The 16,195-nt window shown below is 45.0% G+C and overlaps 1 protein-coding gene across 1 annotated transcript in view; it reads right to left on the reverse strand.

The window, feature by feature from the left end:
• Positions 1 to 15,496, reverse strand: part of ANKH (ANKH inorganic pyrophosphate transport regulator) — a 96,570-nt gene extending 81,074 nt beyond the window's left edge. The window contains exon 1 of the mRNA XM_034063954.1: positions 14,958 to 15,496. Coding sequence (XP_033919845.1) covers positions 14,958 to 15,053 — 96 coding nt within the window. The 5' untranslated portion in view covers positions 15,054 to 15,496. The remainder of the gene's footprint in view (positions 1 to 14,957) is intronic.
• Positions 15,497 to 16,195: the final 699 nt, after the last annotated feature.

Here is a 16,195-nt window from a genome sequence, read left to right on the forward strand (position 1 = left end):
TTATGATCCTGAATATACGCTGTCTTCTCTCATTATATTTTTCCTCATTGGATTAAGCAACCTCTACCCCCAAGCTCATCCTTCTCCTGCCTCATCCCCCACGCCCTACTCATTCTTCTGGAGCAGAAAATGAACAGAGCTTCATTTGTCTGCTGGTGTCAGCAGCAGCAGCAGCAATGTAAGCCCCACAGAAGCAGCCACCCTGCTTCTGTGGTCCCGAGTGAGGGAACACATCGTGGTTTTGGGAGTCGTGCATCCCAATGAACTGCCATTCTTCTGAGAGAACAGGGCTTGTGGGGGTCTCAAATAAGCAATGATTCATTTATTTGTTAATTTAATCTAAGAAAGAGATTCAAAAACAAGTATTAAGTGTCCAAGGCCAGGTTGGATGGGGCCTGGTTTAGTGGAAGGTGTCCCTGCCCATGGCAGGTGGGATGGAACTGGATCATCTTCAAGGTCCTTTCCAACCCAAACCATACTATGATTCTATGATTCCATTTTAGAACAACAGCATACTCAGAGAGATTTTAAAAACTGCGATGAGAAGAGAAAGCATTCAAAGTTAGAGCTTAAGCAGCAATAGCAGGCTCTCTTAGGTAATCACAGGACAGTAGCATCTGCTTTCATGCACCTTCACTCAGGGTCTCCTGTTCCTTTTTTTTTGTATCTAGGGATCATGTATTGGAGATACATACACATATATGCACAATATATAGACATATACACAAAATAATATTTGCTTGTACCAAGTTCTGCATTCTATATTTCTTCCCATCACACAGGGAATGGAAACAACTTCCAAGGTTGTAGGCTTCAGTCTTTTGCTGCACTCCAGGCATGCATGTAATAGCATGTCATTCATTAACATAATCTTTAAAACAAGTAGTTCAGCTTTTCTGCTCTTGCTCTTTCCAGAGCCTCATTCTTCTGGTAGTCTGGAGACTTTCTCATTTCCAGATTAAAAGTACTCATTGCCTGTTTACAGTCAGGTGTTGCTACCCAGTGTGCTCATTTACAGTACACTAACATCTTCCCTTACCTATTCACAGTGAACAACTTTATTCATGCTCTTCCCATCTTTGCTTGGATACAGGAATCAAAATTTTTCAGTTTCTCCTTCTCAGACAGGATGATAAAAAAAAATTAAGAAGAAAAACTAATACCCAGGGTTTCTTTTGCTTAATCCTTAGAACAAGCTTGAATTGACCTTATACATGTAGGGCCAGAACTGTGAGAAGTATTCCAGGTGAAAATCTCACTTGGGACATATATTATTTCTAGTGGGAGAGAAGTCATCAGATAATCCTGCAAGATCTCCTATCTTCTCATCTTTATGTCATTCTCATGTATTTCATATTCCTCTTTCCCGTCTCCCAAAGAAAACGAGAGCCCTTTGTGGTAATATTTCAGGCAGTCTGCAGTGCCTTAGGTAGGGAAATACTCATTTATATTCGTTAGGAGATCCTACTTCAGTAAATTTACAAGATTTGCAGTCTGAACTCTTGAGAGTGTTAGGCAAGCTAAAAGCTAACTACTTGTTTATTCAGGATACTTTATCCAACTTGCGTGTTTTGACTCTTTTCATTGTTGACTTCTTTACTCTCCTCCATGCTTCTGCTTTATTTTTTGTTACCAACCTCTGTAGAAATGCTATCAGAAATTTCTGTAAGATGTGGAGATTTTTCTGAAGAGTCTAAAGATCAATGTTGGCCCAGCAGAAGTTTAATTCAAAACATGTGATGGGTCTGACTCACACAGTGCTATTCATCCCTGATTTGAAGCAAGTCTAGTAGTTTAGTTATGACCAGGAAATGTCTGAAGCCAAATAATTTATAGCTTTTTAAAAAGTGTTTATAATGTGAAGCATGGTTATAAACACCTCCACAGTCCCTTGAGTGATGCACAGGTTCAAAATGGACATGTTACTGTCCGAAACCCACACTGAACACCTACTTCACAACACCTGAACCTCTCTGCTCAATGCATTCATGCCTGTGTACAAATGACTGAGCTCAGCGTGCTTCTCCCAGATCTCCTCAAAGGACTGAAAGAATATACCAAAGAGCAGAACTGCTCCCTGATCCAAAAGAAGTTTTGCTGAGATTAGGTTCCCTCAGCACTCCAACATCTTTATCTCTGGCCCTGCAGGTAAGAAAACATCACTGGTCATTGCTACAGCAATGAGACCTATATGGCAGGATGAGCAGGCATGCAAGGAATGCAGGCAATGTTATTCTCTTCTGTGATCCAGAAATTGGCTTTAAGACTTAGTGAGAGAATAATCACCCTGACCTTCATATGCAACATCTTAAAAAACCCCACCAGTGAGGACAGCAGGCATTTACCACGTACCAGCAGACACCAGCATGCAGGGAGAAAAATTTTACTGCTTCTCTGACACAGCATCATGCTGAGCAGAAATTCAAAACAAGCCACCAGAGTGAGGATGAGTGGGAGCCTCAGGCCACCATCAGTGGCAAAGCAGCCAGCACTGAGAGAAAGGACCTGAACCAGACTGACTCAGACCTAGTCCTGACATGGCAGGACATGAAAGGAGAATTATGGATAGCTGGATAGCATGTTTCCTGGTACTGCAACTGCATTTCTGGAGGAAGAAGAGGAGAGCACGTACCCTTTGCTAGCTAAAGCCTCGCAGCTTTCCACAGCTCACATTCTTCCCTCGAAGCCTGGTTGCCTCACATGAGATAAACACCTGTGTGTAAGCTTAACTCAGGCCTAAATTCAAAGCCCACAAACATCAAAAGATTTTGTGTTAAGCATTTCTCTTGCTGAACTGGGCCTCTTGTTCGCAAGGAAAGAGTCTGTCAGATGCAGGTGGTGGGTGCCTTGCTGTTATGGTTACAGGGGGCTGCTTGCCTCCAAACAGCAATGGGACATGTTCTGGAGGCAGCCCCTGGAAAGAGATAGAAAAGAAAAAGTAGACAGGACAGAAGGGAAGCAGATATTTGAAGTCTACAGACTTGTCTGGAAAGAAAAAAGGTAGCAAATGGGTGGCAGGTTGAGAAGGAGGAGGCAGGGAAGAGTTTCAGGAGCTGTCCAGGGCCACAAACCACAGCAGTGCACAGATGGCCCCAACCCCACGGCTGAACCTAAAAGATCCCATCTAGAATAAATACGTATAAAGACACACACAAAAAAAAACAACAAAAAAAAACCAGGTTAAAAGATGAGATTGATGATGCTCGACTCTGTTGGGTTCAGCTTGGCAGGCTGCAGACACCAGACTGTTGGTTATCGTGCTGTACCAGTTCACTGCCATGCACAGCTTCAGTACAAGGGAAAAAAAAGGACTGAATTTTTATATCCCATTTCCTTCTCAATAGGATGCTTTCTTTCTTTCACAAAGGAATCACAAAACAAAGGGGTATACACAGAAGATTAGAGGTTATAGAATCTTATCTGGACAAAACAGAAAGAAGAGGAACATAGTGGGATTTGATGCTAAATGTCATGAGACTGAGGAGGAACTACTCTTTATGGAGAGCAAATGAGGGATACTCATGCTTGTAGTGGCCTTTGAAACCAACTCCCAGAAACTGCAATAACCTCTTGCAAAATGGTTACTAATCTTTTCTTTTAGTAACCATGCCAAGCTCTCTGTGCATCCCTCACCCCTACACTGTGTCAACACCAAAGTGAAATGGTGCTCAGGGTCCCAGTGCTGTGAGTATGTCAAGAATAAAAAAAATACTCAAATATCCTTTGTTATCCTGGCTGCAGACATAAGCACTTCCCTGTCCCGCCCATTTGCTTATTTCTTACCATAGCACTCCATACTCAGAGTTCTCGACAGATAAGGAAAACTCATCCAGAAATCACCATATTCGTATCTAATGGTTTCAGGTGCTGCTACTATTCTTATCTGCTCTTGAAAAAAGGTCAAGGATATTAGTGACTCATATTTTTTCCTCCATTTATTTCTATAGCTCAGCGCAGGTTATCCTTTATCGCCATCTGCACGAGTATTGCTTTAGCATTCTTCTTGGTGCTGGTCACAGAGAACCTGATGGCCTTCTCATTAAGTTAAATTTACACTGGCATGACTCCTTTGTCTACTTTAGACTTCCAGCGGGAGGAGGAAGGAAAAAAAAAATATCTAGTTCCTTACTCAGCAAGATAAGAGTAATGAAACTATGGCCCTGCAACCGCTTTGTTTGTAAGCATCTCAGCCTTTCTAGTGTGGTGAAAAGCTTTCATGACCCGAGACAGTCATTTGCTGGACACTGGGACTTCTGGGATGTGCTTGTACTTCTGAAGCCGAAGTTGTCAGGCTTTTCCCTTTCAGTCAGCTTCTCTCTTGATCTAAACCCCTCTCTCTTACTACTCATTTCCCCTTTCCAATCAGTAAATGCACACTGAATACAAGAGACTCCACATCTGCAGATTACTGCAAGCAGAACCCAACCCTTGGAGCTCAAGTCACAAATATGTAACTTAACATGAGGTTTTCTTGATGAAGTCCCGAGGCAATGATTGTGCCTTTGCTAGATATTTTCTCCTCAGTGATGCAACCACCCACAATGTGGTAGGAGCTTGCAGCTGACAGGAAAGGCATGCCATGATTTGGAAAAAGCTAGCTCACAACGATACTGGCCTTTTCCTGACAGCGATTCAAAGGTCACCAACAGGTCAAGCCTACAACACGAAAATGTCAAACAAGCTACCTGTTGTGATTTCTCATAAATTCATTAAAGACAGAAACATTGGCCTCCACACAGTATTAGCATTAAAAAAGCACACTACTTATATATTAGATCCAGAAGGCATTGCTGACGAAAGCTTTTCCCAAGACTATCACAATGCTGGAGCATGTCCTAACCAGTAGACCGTTGACTGCATCTCAGAAAGCTCATATGAGAGCAAGACTGTGAATGCTGAAAGGTCGTCATGCTTTCATGCTTTGAAATAAAACACTCTGAAGTAAAACGACTGCCCACAAGTATATAAAGAACAGTGGTGCAGGGATCAAGAGTACTCTCAAGGTCGCATTTTGAAAAGATAAAATCCATCTACAAAACCATTGATTCAAAAATAAAACTGCATTTGCACATCCAACCACTACAATGCAATGTAACCAGAGGTGGCTCAAAATACAAGCAGTATCAGGTGCATGTGCAATTACCTAAGTAGCTCCATGCACATCTCTCGTCCTAATTTCCTTCACCATTTGGCCTTGCATATTAGCCAGTAAGTAATCAAGACAGTACTTTAGCACCACATGGTGTATAATACTCCTATAAAGGTAGTCTCCTGCTCACAATACACCACATACATGTGCAGTGTATGTGTGTATTTGAGAAGGACCTGGAAGAAGCACTTACCTGTAGCAAACAGAAAGGTTTTTGGGGGTGAGTACCTTCAGTGTCTTAAGCAGCTGAAAAATAGTTGTACTTTCTCTTTTAAAGCAAATGCTTAAGATTGCAAAATCATTACGCCCCAACATAACCACAGGGGAAGCTGACAGAACTGTCAAACTAAATTTGGAGCCCCACATTACCAGTTGCTTTGTACTACCAAAGTGCAGAGAAAAATGACCAGAGATGTCCCCATAACTGTACAAAACCAAGGACAACTGGGGTTATTTTGACAGGCTTCAAAAATATATGAGCAAGAGAGGGCAAAAATTAGAATTTAATGAGCAGGATGATCCTAATACTCAGATCAAGAGATTTATTCCCCACCACCACAGGCCATACAAATGGGGAAAACCTGCTACCCTTCCAAGTACATCACCCAGTATGTTCACTTCTGCTGGGTAGAGTTAGTAGCTGGTTTGAACTCATCTCCTTAGCTGGCCTCTTGGCCTCAGTGGGTTGCAAATAATTCTAACGTTCAAAGTCATGTGGAAACCTTTTCAAGTCTAAATCGTGTTTAAGCAACCCCAACATCACTCATTGTTCTTGGACACATTCTCCTCCAAAGCATTGACCTAGCTAGCCATGTTTCCCTTCTTTCATGACCACATTGCAGTTCATAAAACTGCAGACAGTTATCAAATTCTGGTTTTTGTCCAAACTATAAATACTTCATTTTTATAATCTTTTCTCTTACATAAACGACATTTTTTCCCCTCTCACCAGAACTGAAATTATGAAGTGTCTTCTTGCCCTGTAATGCCACTATTAGTCTTCTTTTCAAATAGCCTAAATGCTCCTTAATTGGTAGGATGCTGACAGAGAAAATGGTAATGATGGACTTGTGCAAGAGTCCGTCTTTCATCTGCAGGATGGTGGATCTGAGATCTAAGGCTGCCAAGTTCTTGAAGCATGTTGATATGTTACAGCAGGGAAAGCCTTTGCAATGAGGAAGAAGCTGCTGGAGGTGGATCAGAGCTACCTCACCTTAGCTGGCTATGGCTGCATGAACAAGAGCTGTTGCTTGCTAACAGAGAGGTTATAAAAATAAGACACTGGTGACCAATCTGCAGCAGAATGAAGGAGAAGTAACATGGTGTGAATAGTAAGTGAACAGGAAAAACACCACCAAAATCTAGACATAAATCCTGTACTTTCAGGGAAGTAGGTGTCAAACACCATCATTAAAAAAACCTGGAAGAACAGTGGGTGCCATGTGGTTGCATCCCTTATACCTACACACACTGCCCACCTAATTCCATGAAGGAAAAATATCAGTCTTGGCTGGCATGTGCCAATGCTTTCTTTGGCCAGAGCAGGTGAAAGCCATACAGCCACACAGACCAAAGGCCAGCACCTGAAAGCTCAAGCGTGGCCTGCATCTGACACTAACTGAAGTACAAAACACAGCTAAGAAGGCCAGAAGACAGACCACCTCCCTGCCAAAAGCCTTTCAAATGTTATTTGTCAGCAAGAATACTAGTGCATGCTTTGGTGCCATCAGCTTTCAGCCCCACAAAACCCTGTACCTTAGGGAATATTTAAAAGGAGTTGCAAACAGGTGACTGAAAAAAACTAAAACCAAATATGCTCTGCAGCATGTATGGATGTGATGTTCTTTTCACCTCCAGTGGAACGTTTTCTGGGCTCTGAAAATTGAATAAGATTGGAAACAATTGCCTCGTCCACTCAGCAGCAACGCAGAAAAACTCTGTGAAGCAAATCACTTGAAAATAACTTGCATCTTGTAGTTCATTTGCCTCCCACGCTAAAAGCTGAACTCTTGCTGAACCACCGCATCAGTAAAGCAAACTGGGCATGCTGGGCAACAGCGGCCACCCTTTCTCCAGCAGCAGTGCTCCTGCCAAGTCAGAAACAGTGAATTTTTTGCATCATTTTGGGGAAAATAATTAAATTGGCACTTGAGATTTCATGCCACTGTAGCACTCACTTATTAACAATCTACTCTTAACTTTCCAGTATTTTTCCTTTGTCCTTTTCAGAATGCTCTTGAAAAAGCTACGGAAGTCAACTGTGGTTTTGCAAACAGCAATGCTGCGCTTCAGTCCTCTTTGGAGCCGAAAGCGTGTTTACACCTGAAATTATTCTTAGTTAATTCTTCATGCAGGCAATCTTATCCTGCTCTACATCAGAAGGGGAGCTAATCAAGAAAAAATGTGTACGCAGACAAAATCTAAAGCAAAGCAGCAAAGTCCATGGAAAATCCAAAAGAGAAGTGATACCACAGAGGAGACAGAAGATGAAAGAACTGCAGAGCTTTGCTGTTTCAGAAACTGAAGTTCATGGGTCATTTAAGTCTCTTGTTCTTATGGCAGTTCTTTTTTAATTCTTCAGCTAATGGTTATATGAAAAGGCAGCAACAACAGTGTCTAAAATTGTAGCTATAGCAATATAATGTCAGAAAGAAATCAAGCAAGCGGAAGGAAGCATAACCTGATGATCTAATTGCATATTAACTCCTGTTTCCCTCTCCCCAAAATACACAGGTTTCCAAGTATAAATAGCATGAGGTACCAATAGCTGGTTAGATTAGCATCATTACAAATTTTCCATTTCTTCTTTTAAGAAACACATGTTCTGATGTAACATTTAAACTGGAATTGAGCGCTGCAGTAATACATGTTATTTAAAAACATCGCAGATTTCTGAAAGTAGCTGCAAAGCAAAATCTGTTTGCAATTGCTCAGTTTTATGCACGGAGGTTTCTGCATGAGCTGGCAGATATATTTAAATTTGCTATTTATACAGCAACTTACATCCATGTTTTACAAACATGAAGGAATAAACTCTGTAACTGCCTCGTGAAACACACCACTATTTTAGAACTGACAACATTCACACAAAGAGAGAGATAAATGTCTAAGTTCAAGATAGGAATACAGAGAATGCGCACTTTCAGATCTGGAGCCTTGCGTTTATGCCTTCTTTGCATATAAAATGTCACTTATCTTCAAACAGTCATAAGATTGGTCATGTCACTTAAGCCATTGTATACAACTGAGAACTCTATGCAGCAGCAAAATGAGCAAAGATTAAGAAGAAACCAGTTCAGACCCAATCAGTCACAAAGAGAAAAAAGCTTTCTTGGTTTTGTGAGCATGCAACAAAAAGAAATCACAGAATCAGTCAGGTTGGAAAAGGCCTTCAAGATCATCAAGTCCAACTGTTACCCCAGGACTGCCAATTAACAAGAAAACCCCTGAAACTAATCAAACAGTCAGTTCAACCCAAAAGTTTTATGTAGAGGATTTCTCTCCATGACACAGAATATGGTGGGCCAAACCCCTTTCATCATTTCAGTTCTGAACCCATTTTTTCAAATTAGGCTTGGGTATTTTCATCTATCCTTCCCAATGCTGTCTTAAGTCTACTAGATTTTCCCTGGCATAGGGAGGAAGACCCAATTCCCTTATGTCTGCAATATGCACCAGAAGTATTTGGCTGTCCCCAACACTTTTTTAGTGAATATCCACTGACAGTGTGACTGCAGTATCTCCAGTGAAGGCATTCCACACTGGAGACTGGGACTACTCAGCAAAGCGGTAAATGCAGTACATATGTTACTCTTCTGATACAGAGAATTGCTCCCACTGCCAGCAACCAGATCTGGGCAAATATCATCTGAACTCACAGCTCTGAGATTAATTAAGCTATTTCAGAAATAAGTAAGCATCTAGTTGGTGCTGCACAGGGTTGTTTGTCCCTCCCTCCTTCCATTCTTTCCTGGAATAAGCTATCTCTGCAGCTATACAGATAGCCAACTACTTCAGACATGCTTAATGGGTATCACCACATACAAAACCTGCCAGTTTTTAACAGTAAAAGTTTGGAGAAGTCCCTAGAGACAGACACAGCCATGGGAGGTTGGAGGCAATGGGAATGGGAAGCGGGGAACTGGGGGGGTTTGTGAAGGAGAGGGTAGGATGAAAAAAGAGAAGGTACTAACAAATAAGGCATAACAAATATCCTAGCTCTAAATTATATATTTTATACTGCAGCAATATGGAGCACTGCAGGGGACAGACAATTCATTTGTAGGTTCATTCTCATCATCTCTACTATCATCTGAAATCTTCAGCAGTGATAGCCCAGCTGCTCCTCATAACCTGTTTGCTTTGTAGCTGATATGCTATAAAATGCAAATATATACTGGTTTAGTCACCGGGACTGCGTGTCTGTGTTACCTTTAAGAACAGCAGAGCTTTGGTGAGATCTGGCTTTTATCTGCAAATGTTTTATGAGATCTTTGACTTCTTCCCAGATCTCAGCGTGCATCACTTGCTGTGAATCTCCAACAAATGCTCTCTCTGGCGAATGCAATGCCTGGTATCTAACACCCACTACAACTAACATTGACATACAAGCCTAATTAATCACTTGGTAGTCTCAAGAACTGCCCGTGTGGCCCACAGGCCACTTGGCACTGTCTTCAAACCCCCCAGTGCCTGGCAGGTGACTGTTAAGGAGTTAAGTCTATAGGGCTCAGGCTGGCATGCAAAAGGAAGTAAAGCTGCACTGCTTAGAAGAAAGTCTCTGGAGTCAATATGGAGGGACAAATTCTGAGAATTTCTACTTCTTCAGTACAATTTCATCTTAATTTAAAAATGCTGTGTAGTTCCCATTTATGTAAAACAAATAGGGCATTTCCAACAGCATACCCTACTAATAATGTGGTTGTGGTAATAACACACCATCACAGCTTACACCAGTTGCAAGACCTTGTTAGCTTTCTTGTTTATACAGAGCTAAAGTCCTGCATGATTTAAGCGAGTCCCTGACCTCTCACAACATCAATAACAGGCGCACTTTGCACTCATGCATCACCTTTCATCTCTGAGTGCTTCTGACACGTGAATTTTCATTTCATCCCTGTGACACACAGGTAGGTGTGTAGGCACACTTCAAAGGCAGGCAAACTGTGCCACAGAAAGGTTACACAACTTGGCCCAAATCCCCGGTGAACAGCTGGGAACGTGAACTCTGCCATTGCTTGTTCTGAATGCCCGGACAATAACACTTACCCCAAAAATGAGCTTCATGAAGCATTAATCAAAATGTTCAACCCCCTGCTAGGTTTGCAAATAGCATGAGCAGACGATAAGCTCACTAATACTTTTTGATACATTATTCATGACTTGTTCTCCTTTTCTGGCAACACTTAAAACACAAACAGAACCTATTCAACTACATGAAAAAAAAATCAAAACAGTTTGCTTTTCAAGCAATTATTGCAAAATAAGCTGGAAACCAAAACATTTATCCTTTACAGCTCGCCTGTTTGATCCCAACCACTACCCTTAGCACAACGTATGGCAACTTCTGTGCAGGACCAGAGCCCCCGAGTGACCTCAGGAGAAAGCAGCAGCAGGACTTTGCTTGCTCAGTTTTAGTTTCCAAGGATCTGCAAGCTGATGAGCATGATGTCTGCATACGTAACAGTTATGCTGGCAAAAAACCTGCTCAACCAACAGCTACTGACAGCAATTGAAACGAATGATCCAGAGCTGGCTATATGATAGCCAGAAAGCAAAAAAACCCTCCTACTGTTCCCGTTGATAATTAAGGGACTACTGGAGACAGGGCCCGAGTTCAAAATACTGCTCTTGGCCTGGCCTTTGCCACCCTGTGAACAGCAGAGAGTTTATCAGCCGCATTTGCAAACTGTACTTAACACTGCCTAGGGCAGATTCTGTGCTTCTGAGAAAGTTAGTGTACTCAATGCACACCTCAGCTTGCCCCTCTTATAGCAACGCCAATGGAAATGTACACATATATTGTGAATCAGCCCACCACAATATGTGAGTGGCTCTGAAACTGTGTTAAAAGGAAAACTGATGTGGGTGGTGATAGATTTTTGAACGCATGGGGTAACAGAGGTATTATTTGCTAGCGAGCTGTTTGAGGCTGTGTTGCATGCTCCCATCAATTGCATGGGAGCAGTTTATTTATTGATTTCCAACCAAACATATCCAACAACATTTTCCACAGGAGCAGGGATTTTTAATGCCAACTCTGCTCTCCTGCAGCTGAGCTTTAAATAAAACACTTATTACTGTGAATCCCAGGTAACATGTTGAGAGTCAAATGCTCCCATCCAGCAGAATGAGATTCTCTCTTCTGGTGATAAGTGTTAAGCTCTTGGGATGAAAATGACTCTGTTGTGTATATTTGTGTGCGCAGGCATATACCAGGAGATTAATAAATAAATATTGTGCAAACACACACATACAGACATATATCGATGTGGAGAAGGAACATTCAGCCAAAATATGTGGGACTATTTTCCTGAAGGCCTTACTTTAACAAGAAAGCTTCATAGTATTTTATTTCATAAAAGCTATGTAGCACTGTAAATAAACTGCAAGGGAAATGGTTTGCAGAAGGAAATCACGGAAATAGATTAAAAATTGTTTATACCCCTAATCTTCTGATAATTTACCTGGTCATGCATCAGGACTACATTTTGCGGGGGAAAAAACAGGTATTTGTCTAAGAAGATTTTATGAGGTGAACAGATGAGGTTAGCTCACTAGATTGGAGTAACTCTGTCATATAGCTTTATCCTAAAGCATTATTGGATTAGGGTCCAAGGGTCAACAGGAGGCTCTTCACTGGCTACAACAGTTCTGGAAGTGAGTGCAGGAGCTGAGCTTGTTAGTTACAACGAGCACTACTCAAGCATTTTTCACTTCCTACAAACTAAACAGAATTGCTATAGCAAGCATCTCATCTGGGGCAATGGTGACAGTCACAAACTGTGTTCTACAAATATGCTCTAGCCTTACTGTAAATTTCCCTTGAAGTATCAATAAATCTAGAGACAGTCCCATACCAAGGATCTGGCAATTTCCTAGTGATGTTTGCTGCTGAATAAAAGTGTTCAACACCTACGGGAGCCTCTCAACAAAAAGTGAGCTTCTCTTTGTTTCTTGCTTTTCAGTCTCAGGTACCTCACGGCATTAGATTTTGTTGAAAAGGTTCTGCTTTGACCACTCTGCTTCCAAATACTCTCTCCACTTGAGATATGACATATCAGAAGGGTTTATGACTTACAGCATTTCTTAAACACTTCCTCCCTGGTCAAGCAAGCCCCATTCTCTCCCTGATATTTTCACAGCCATCTCTTACTTCTGACCTATAGTCCTCTTGTCTCTTACAGTATCATCCAAAGCGGGTAATATTGCTTCATGCAAAGTTTACTTATCATTCTTAGAAATCTTTTTTATCTGCAGCATATGTTCACAGTAGGAGGTATGGCAGTGTTTTCAGAGATATCTGTTGGCACGCCCCTTCTCCTATGTCGCTTCCATTCAGCCCTGCCATTAAAATTTATTACAATCTTGTAGAGCAGAAAGGTGACTGATTCAGCAAGTCAGTATATTTTCAGCCACACAAGTCCAACTGTAATGCCCTACAAGTATAAACAATGATTTCATTCCACTATACACAGAAAAATATAATCCATGCCCTTCTGCCTGTATGAGGATCTCTTCAGACCTGGAGTAACTTTGTCCATGCCTTGGTTTCCTGATTTCCATATATTTAAGTCTCCCACTAGACTGGTACAAAGAGCATCTTTCCAGGTCCCACTCCTGAGCTGGGGTTCTCTGCAGGAGACACCCTGCTTGCCAGATTTTTCCCTTTTCAGTTAAGCACCTCTCCCCAGGATGCCATCTGAGGCAGGGAATAACCCCAGCTCTCCCAGAGGATCAATCCTGACTCGGCTATCAGATAAAACACATTTTCTGAGATATTTTGTCCCTAATCAAAGTTGCTTAGGTAAGTGCTTTCATTTATCATTCACATGTTCACATCCCTCCCGTGTCACTGGTACTCAGCCAGCTAGAAGGCGTCTCACTTACAAAACTGCAACCTATTGCTTGCTCATTTTTTAAATCCTGGTCCAGCACACACTGAATCCAGGAGGATGTTTTTCATGGGCTGACATGGATTTTTGCCTCAAGCTGACCTTTTATGGAGCAAACGGCATACACACACCTGTCATATTCAGTTTGCTGAGTGAAGTGCTTTCAATTTAACTTCTGCTACATGTTATTAAGATGGCACAGTTATTAGCATTTAAATCACTTTCTCCCTTGTCATTTCTATCTTTAGTTTTACCTCCCCCTGACTTCTAAGTATGATTTATAGAAGACTGACTTAGTAGGAAAGTACACAGTTGTTAGACAAGGATGGAATTGCATTTTTTAGTATCATGGCTTATTTAAATTTAAAGGACTTAGAAGCAAAATGAGAATAACACAACCCTGACAAACATATGATTAACATTAGCTATTTTTTCCCACTGTTATATTTTTCCTTTCACTTTCTCCCTTAAAAATGGTAAGATGTACTGCTAATATTCCAGTATGCTTGCTCAAGGAGCATGGGAGCAAGTGCCTAGTCTGCTTAGAAAACAAAATCTCAGCAAAACCAAGTGATTTATGACAAGGATAAAAGCTATTTGGGATACGATACTGTGGCTGCCCAGCTTAATACTTGTAAGTATTAGAGTATACTGTCCTACTAAAACTGTAATGACAGGCTCTCTCCAGTGCAGCTGGGACCTTACCTGTCATAAACACCTAAACAAGAGTACAGAGATTTCCCCATACCACAGTGCTGTGGCAAACAAGCACCCTGCCTGTAAAGCCTGGGCAAAGGAGGCACGGGTATGTCAAGAACAAAGCATGTTTTCCGTGCAAATGCACCAAGCGGGAATGAAGAGGCTGAAGCAGGAGAGCTGCATGTAAGGGGGTCTGATGCTCAGTCAGGGTACAGTGGGATATTTCCTTGTTCCCTTGGCAGGGGACAGCCTCAGGTCACCAACGCCGCTAGAGAATTTCAGCAGGGTTGAAGTACGGTGACAGCAGCGCCCTTTGCTGTGCCCCGACCCTTCCAGGCTTCTGCCCTGCGCCCATCGCCGCGGACTCCCGACTCGCAGCACAGCGGCGGGTGAAGGAGCTCAGCCAGAGCCTCACCTGCCCAGAGCCCCTTCGGGAAGCCGCTCCCTCACCGAAGGGGATGCGGAGCGGCTGCCGCCCTCCTCCCGGGATGCCGCGGCGGGGGCTGCCGGCGGCGGGGTGGGGAGGGACGAGCCGCTGCGGCACCGGCAGCGCGGGCTGGGCGGGGGGAGCGCGATGCCCCTCGGTTTCCCCCCATTCTCCTCTAGCACGCCGGTGCCCGGGCTGCCCTGCGCTGCGCTAGGGGCTGCTGCACCTGAGCTGCAGTGTGAGCGCGGGGCACAGAGCAGAACCAGCCCCGGCGAACGCATGATGTAATTTCAGATTATATAATCCTGAAATACAAGGGGGAGAAAAAAACAAACTAAAAGAGCAGCTAACCACCCAGACCCGCCGTCCCTCCCGTGCACCGGGCGGGGATGCGGGCAGCCCGTGAGATCAGCCGCGATGCGCTGGGGTAGGACGGCGGGGCCCGGCCGGGCACAGCCCGGCTCTCCTTCCCTTCCCTCCCCGGCTGAGGCGCTGAGCCCGGGCGGCCCGGCCCTTGCGGAAGGGCAGGCGGGTGAGTGAGGGTGTCCCCGGAAAGGCGCTGCCTTACCTGCTCCCCGAAGTCGATGGCGATGTTGGTGATGCCGAGAGGGACGAGGAACCGGATCAGGGGCCAGTAGTTAGTGAGCGCTGGAAATTTCACCATAGTCCCAGCTGCGCGGTGACCCCCAGCGCATCTGCCGCGGCAGGAGACGGCGCGGGAGGACGGAGGGGGGGGAAAGGATGAAAGGGCAAAGGAGGAGGGTGCGTGCGTGTCCCTGTGCGTGTGTGCGAGCGGGGGGGCGCTGGGGGAAATAAGGGCGAGGGAGAGGAGCAGCAGAGCCCCCAGAAATAAAGCCGCCGGGGTAGCGGGCGGGGGCCAGTCCCTCCCTGCCCGGCTCGGCTCGGCCCTGGCGGATGCTGTCTGGGCGGCGGGACGCGTTGTGCGGCCGCCTTAGCAGGAGACCGGAGAGATCAAGTCCATCCCCGCCGCCCTCCTCCCACACAACAATGATCCGCCGCCGCCGCCGCTGGAAAAAAAAGGAGGAGGGACACCGCCGCCAGCCACTCGTGCGGGCAGCGCTGCCATCCTCGGGGCGCGGGGGCCAGGGGAAGGGCCGGCCCGGCCCGGAGCCTCCCCCCGCCTGACGCTCGCCGGCGGCGGGGCGACGGCCGCGGCGCCGCGCAGGAAAACGCCGCCCTCCTCCCGGCTGCCGCCGCGGTGCCGCTGCAGGCCGCGCTGCCGCGCTGCGGGTCGGGCCGCCGCCGGCGCACGTCCCTGTGCCGGTCCCCGATGCGCGGTGAGGGGCCCAGGGCCGCCGGAGCACGTGGGTTTGACACACGCTCGGCACGCCGGCCGGCTGCGGAGGGGGGAAAGAGCGGCACCGAGCGGCTCCTCCTGGCGCCCGAGCGGCCGCGCTGGGCCGGGCACCTGCCGATACGCGCAGACCAGGTCGGTGGGTCCCGCTAGGCAGCAGGAGGGATCCACGGCTGAATGAGCCTCGCCGCCGTCAGGGCAGCCGGGGCCGGGCACGGCCGTTCCTAAGGTGGGCATCGGGCCTCTTGGGCAGTAGGGCACTTGAGGAGCTATAGGAGAGGTGGGGATCCTTGACAAGGCATTAAGCAGGGTGTCTGACCCGCGGCTCTTCATCTAGAATCATAGAGCCGTAGATTGGTTTGGGTTGAAAGGGACCTTAAAGCTTACATAGTTCCAACGCCTTGTCATGGGCAGGGACACCTTCTGCTAAACAAGGTTGCTCAAAGCCCCATCCAACCTGGCCTTGAACACTGGCCAGGGATGGGGCAGCC

Source organism: Melopsittacus undulatus, chromosome 1 (assembly GCF_012275295.1).
Source record: "Melopsittacus undulatus isolate bMelUnd1 chromosome 1, bMelUnd1.mat.Z, whole genome shotgun sequence".
Classification (NCBI taxonomy): Eukaryota; Metazoa; Chordata; class Aves; order Psittaciformes; family Psittaculidae; genus Melopsittacus; species Melopsittacus undulatus.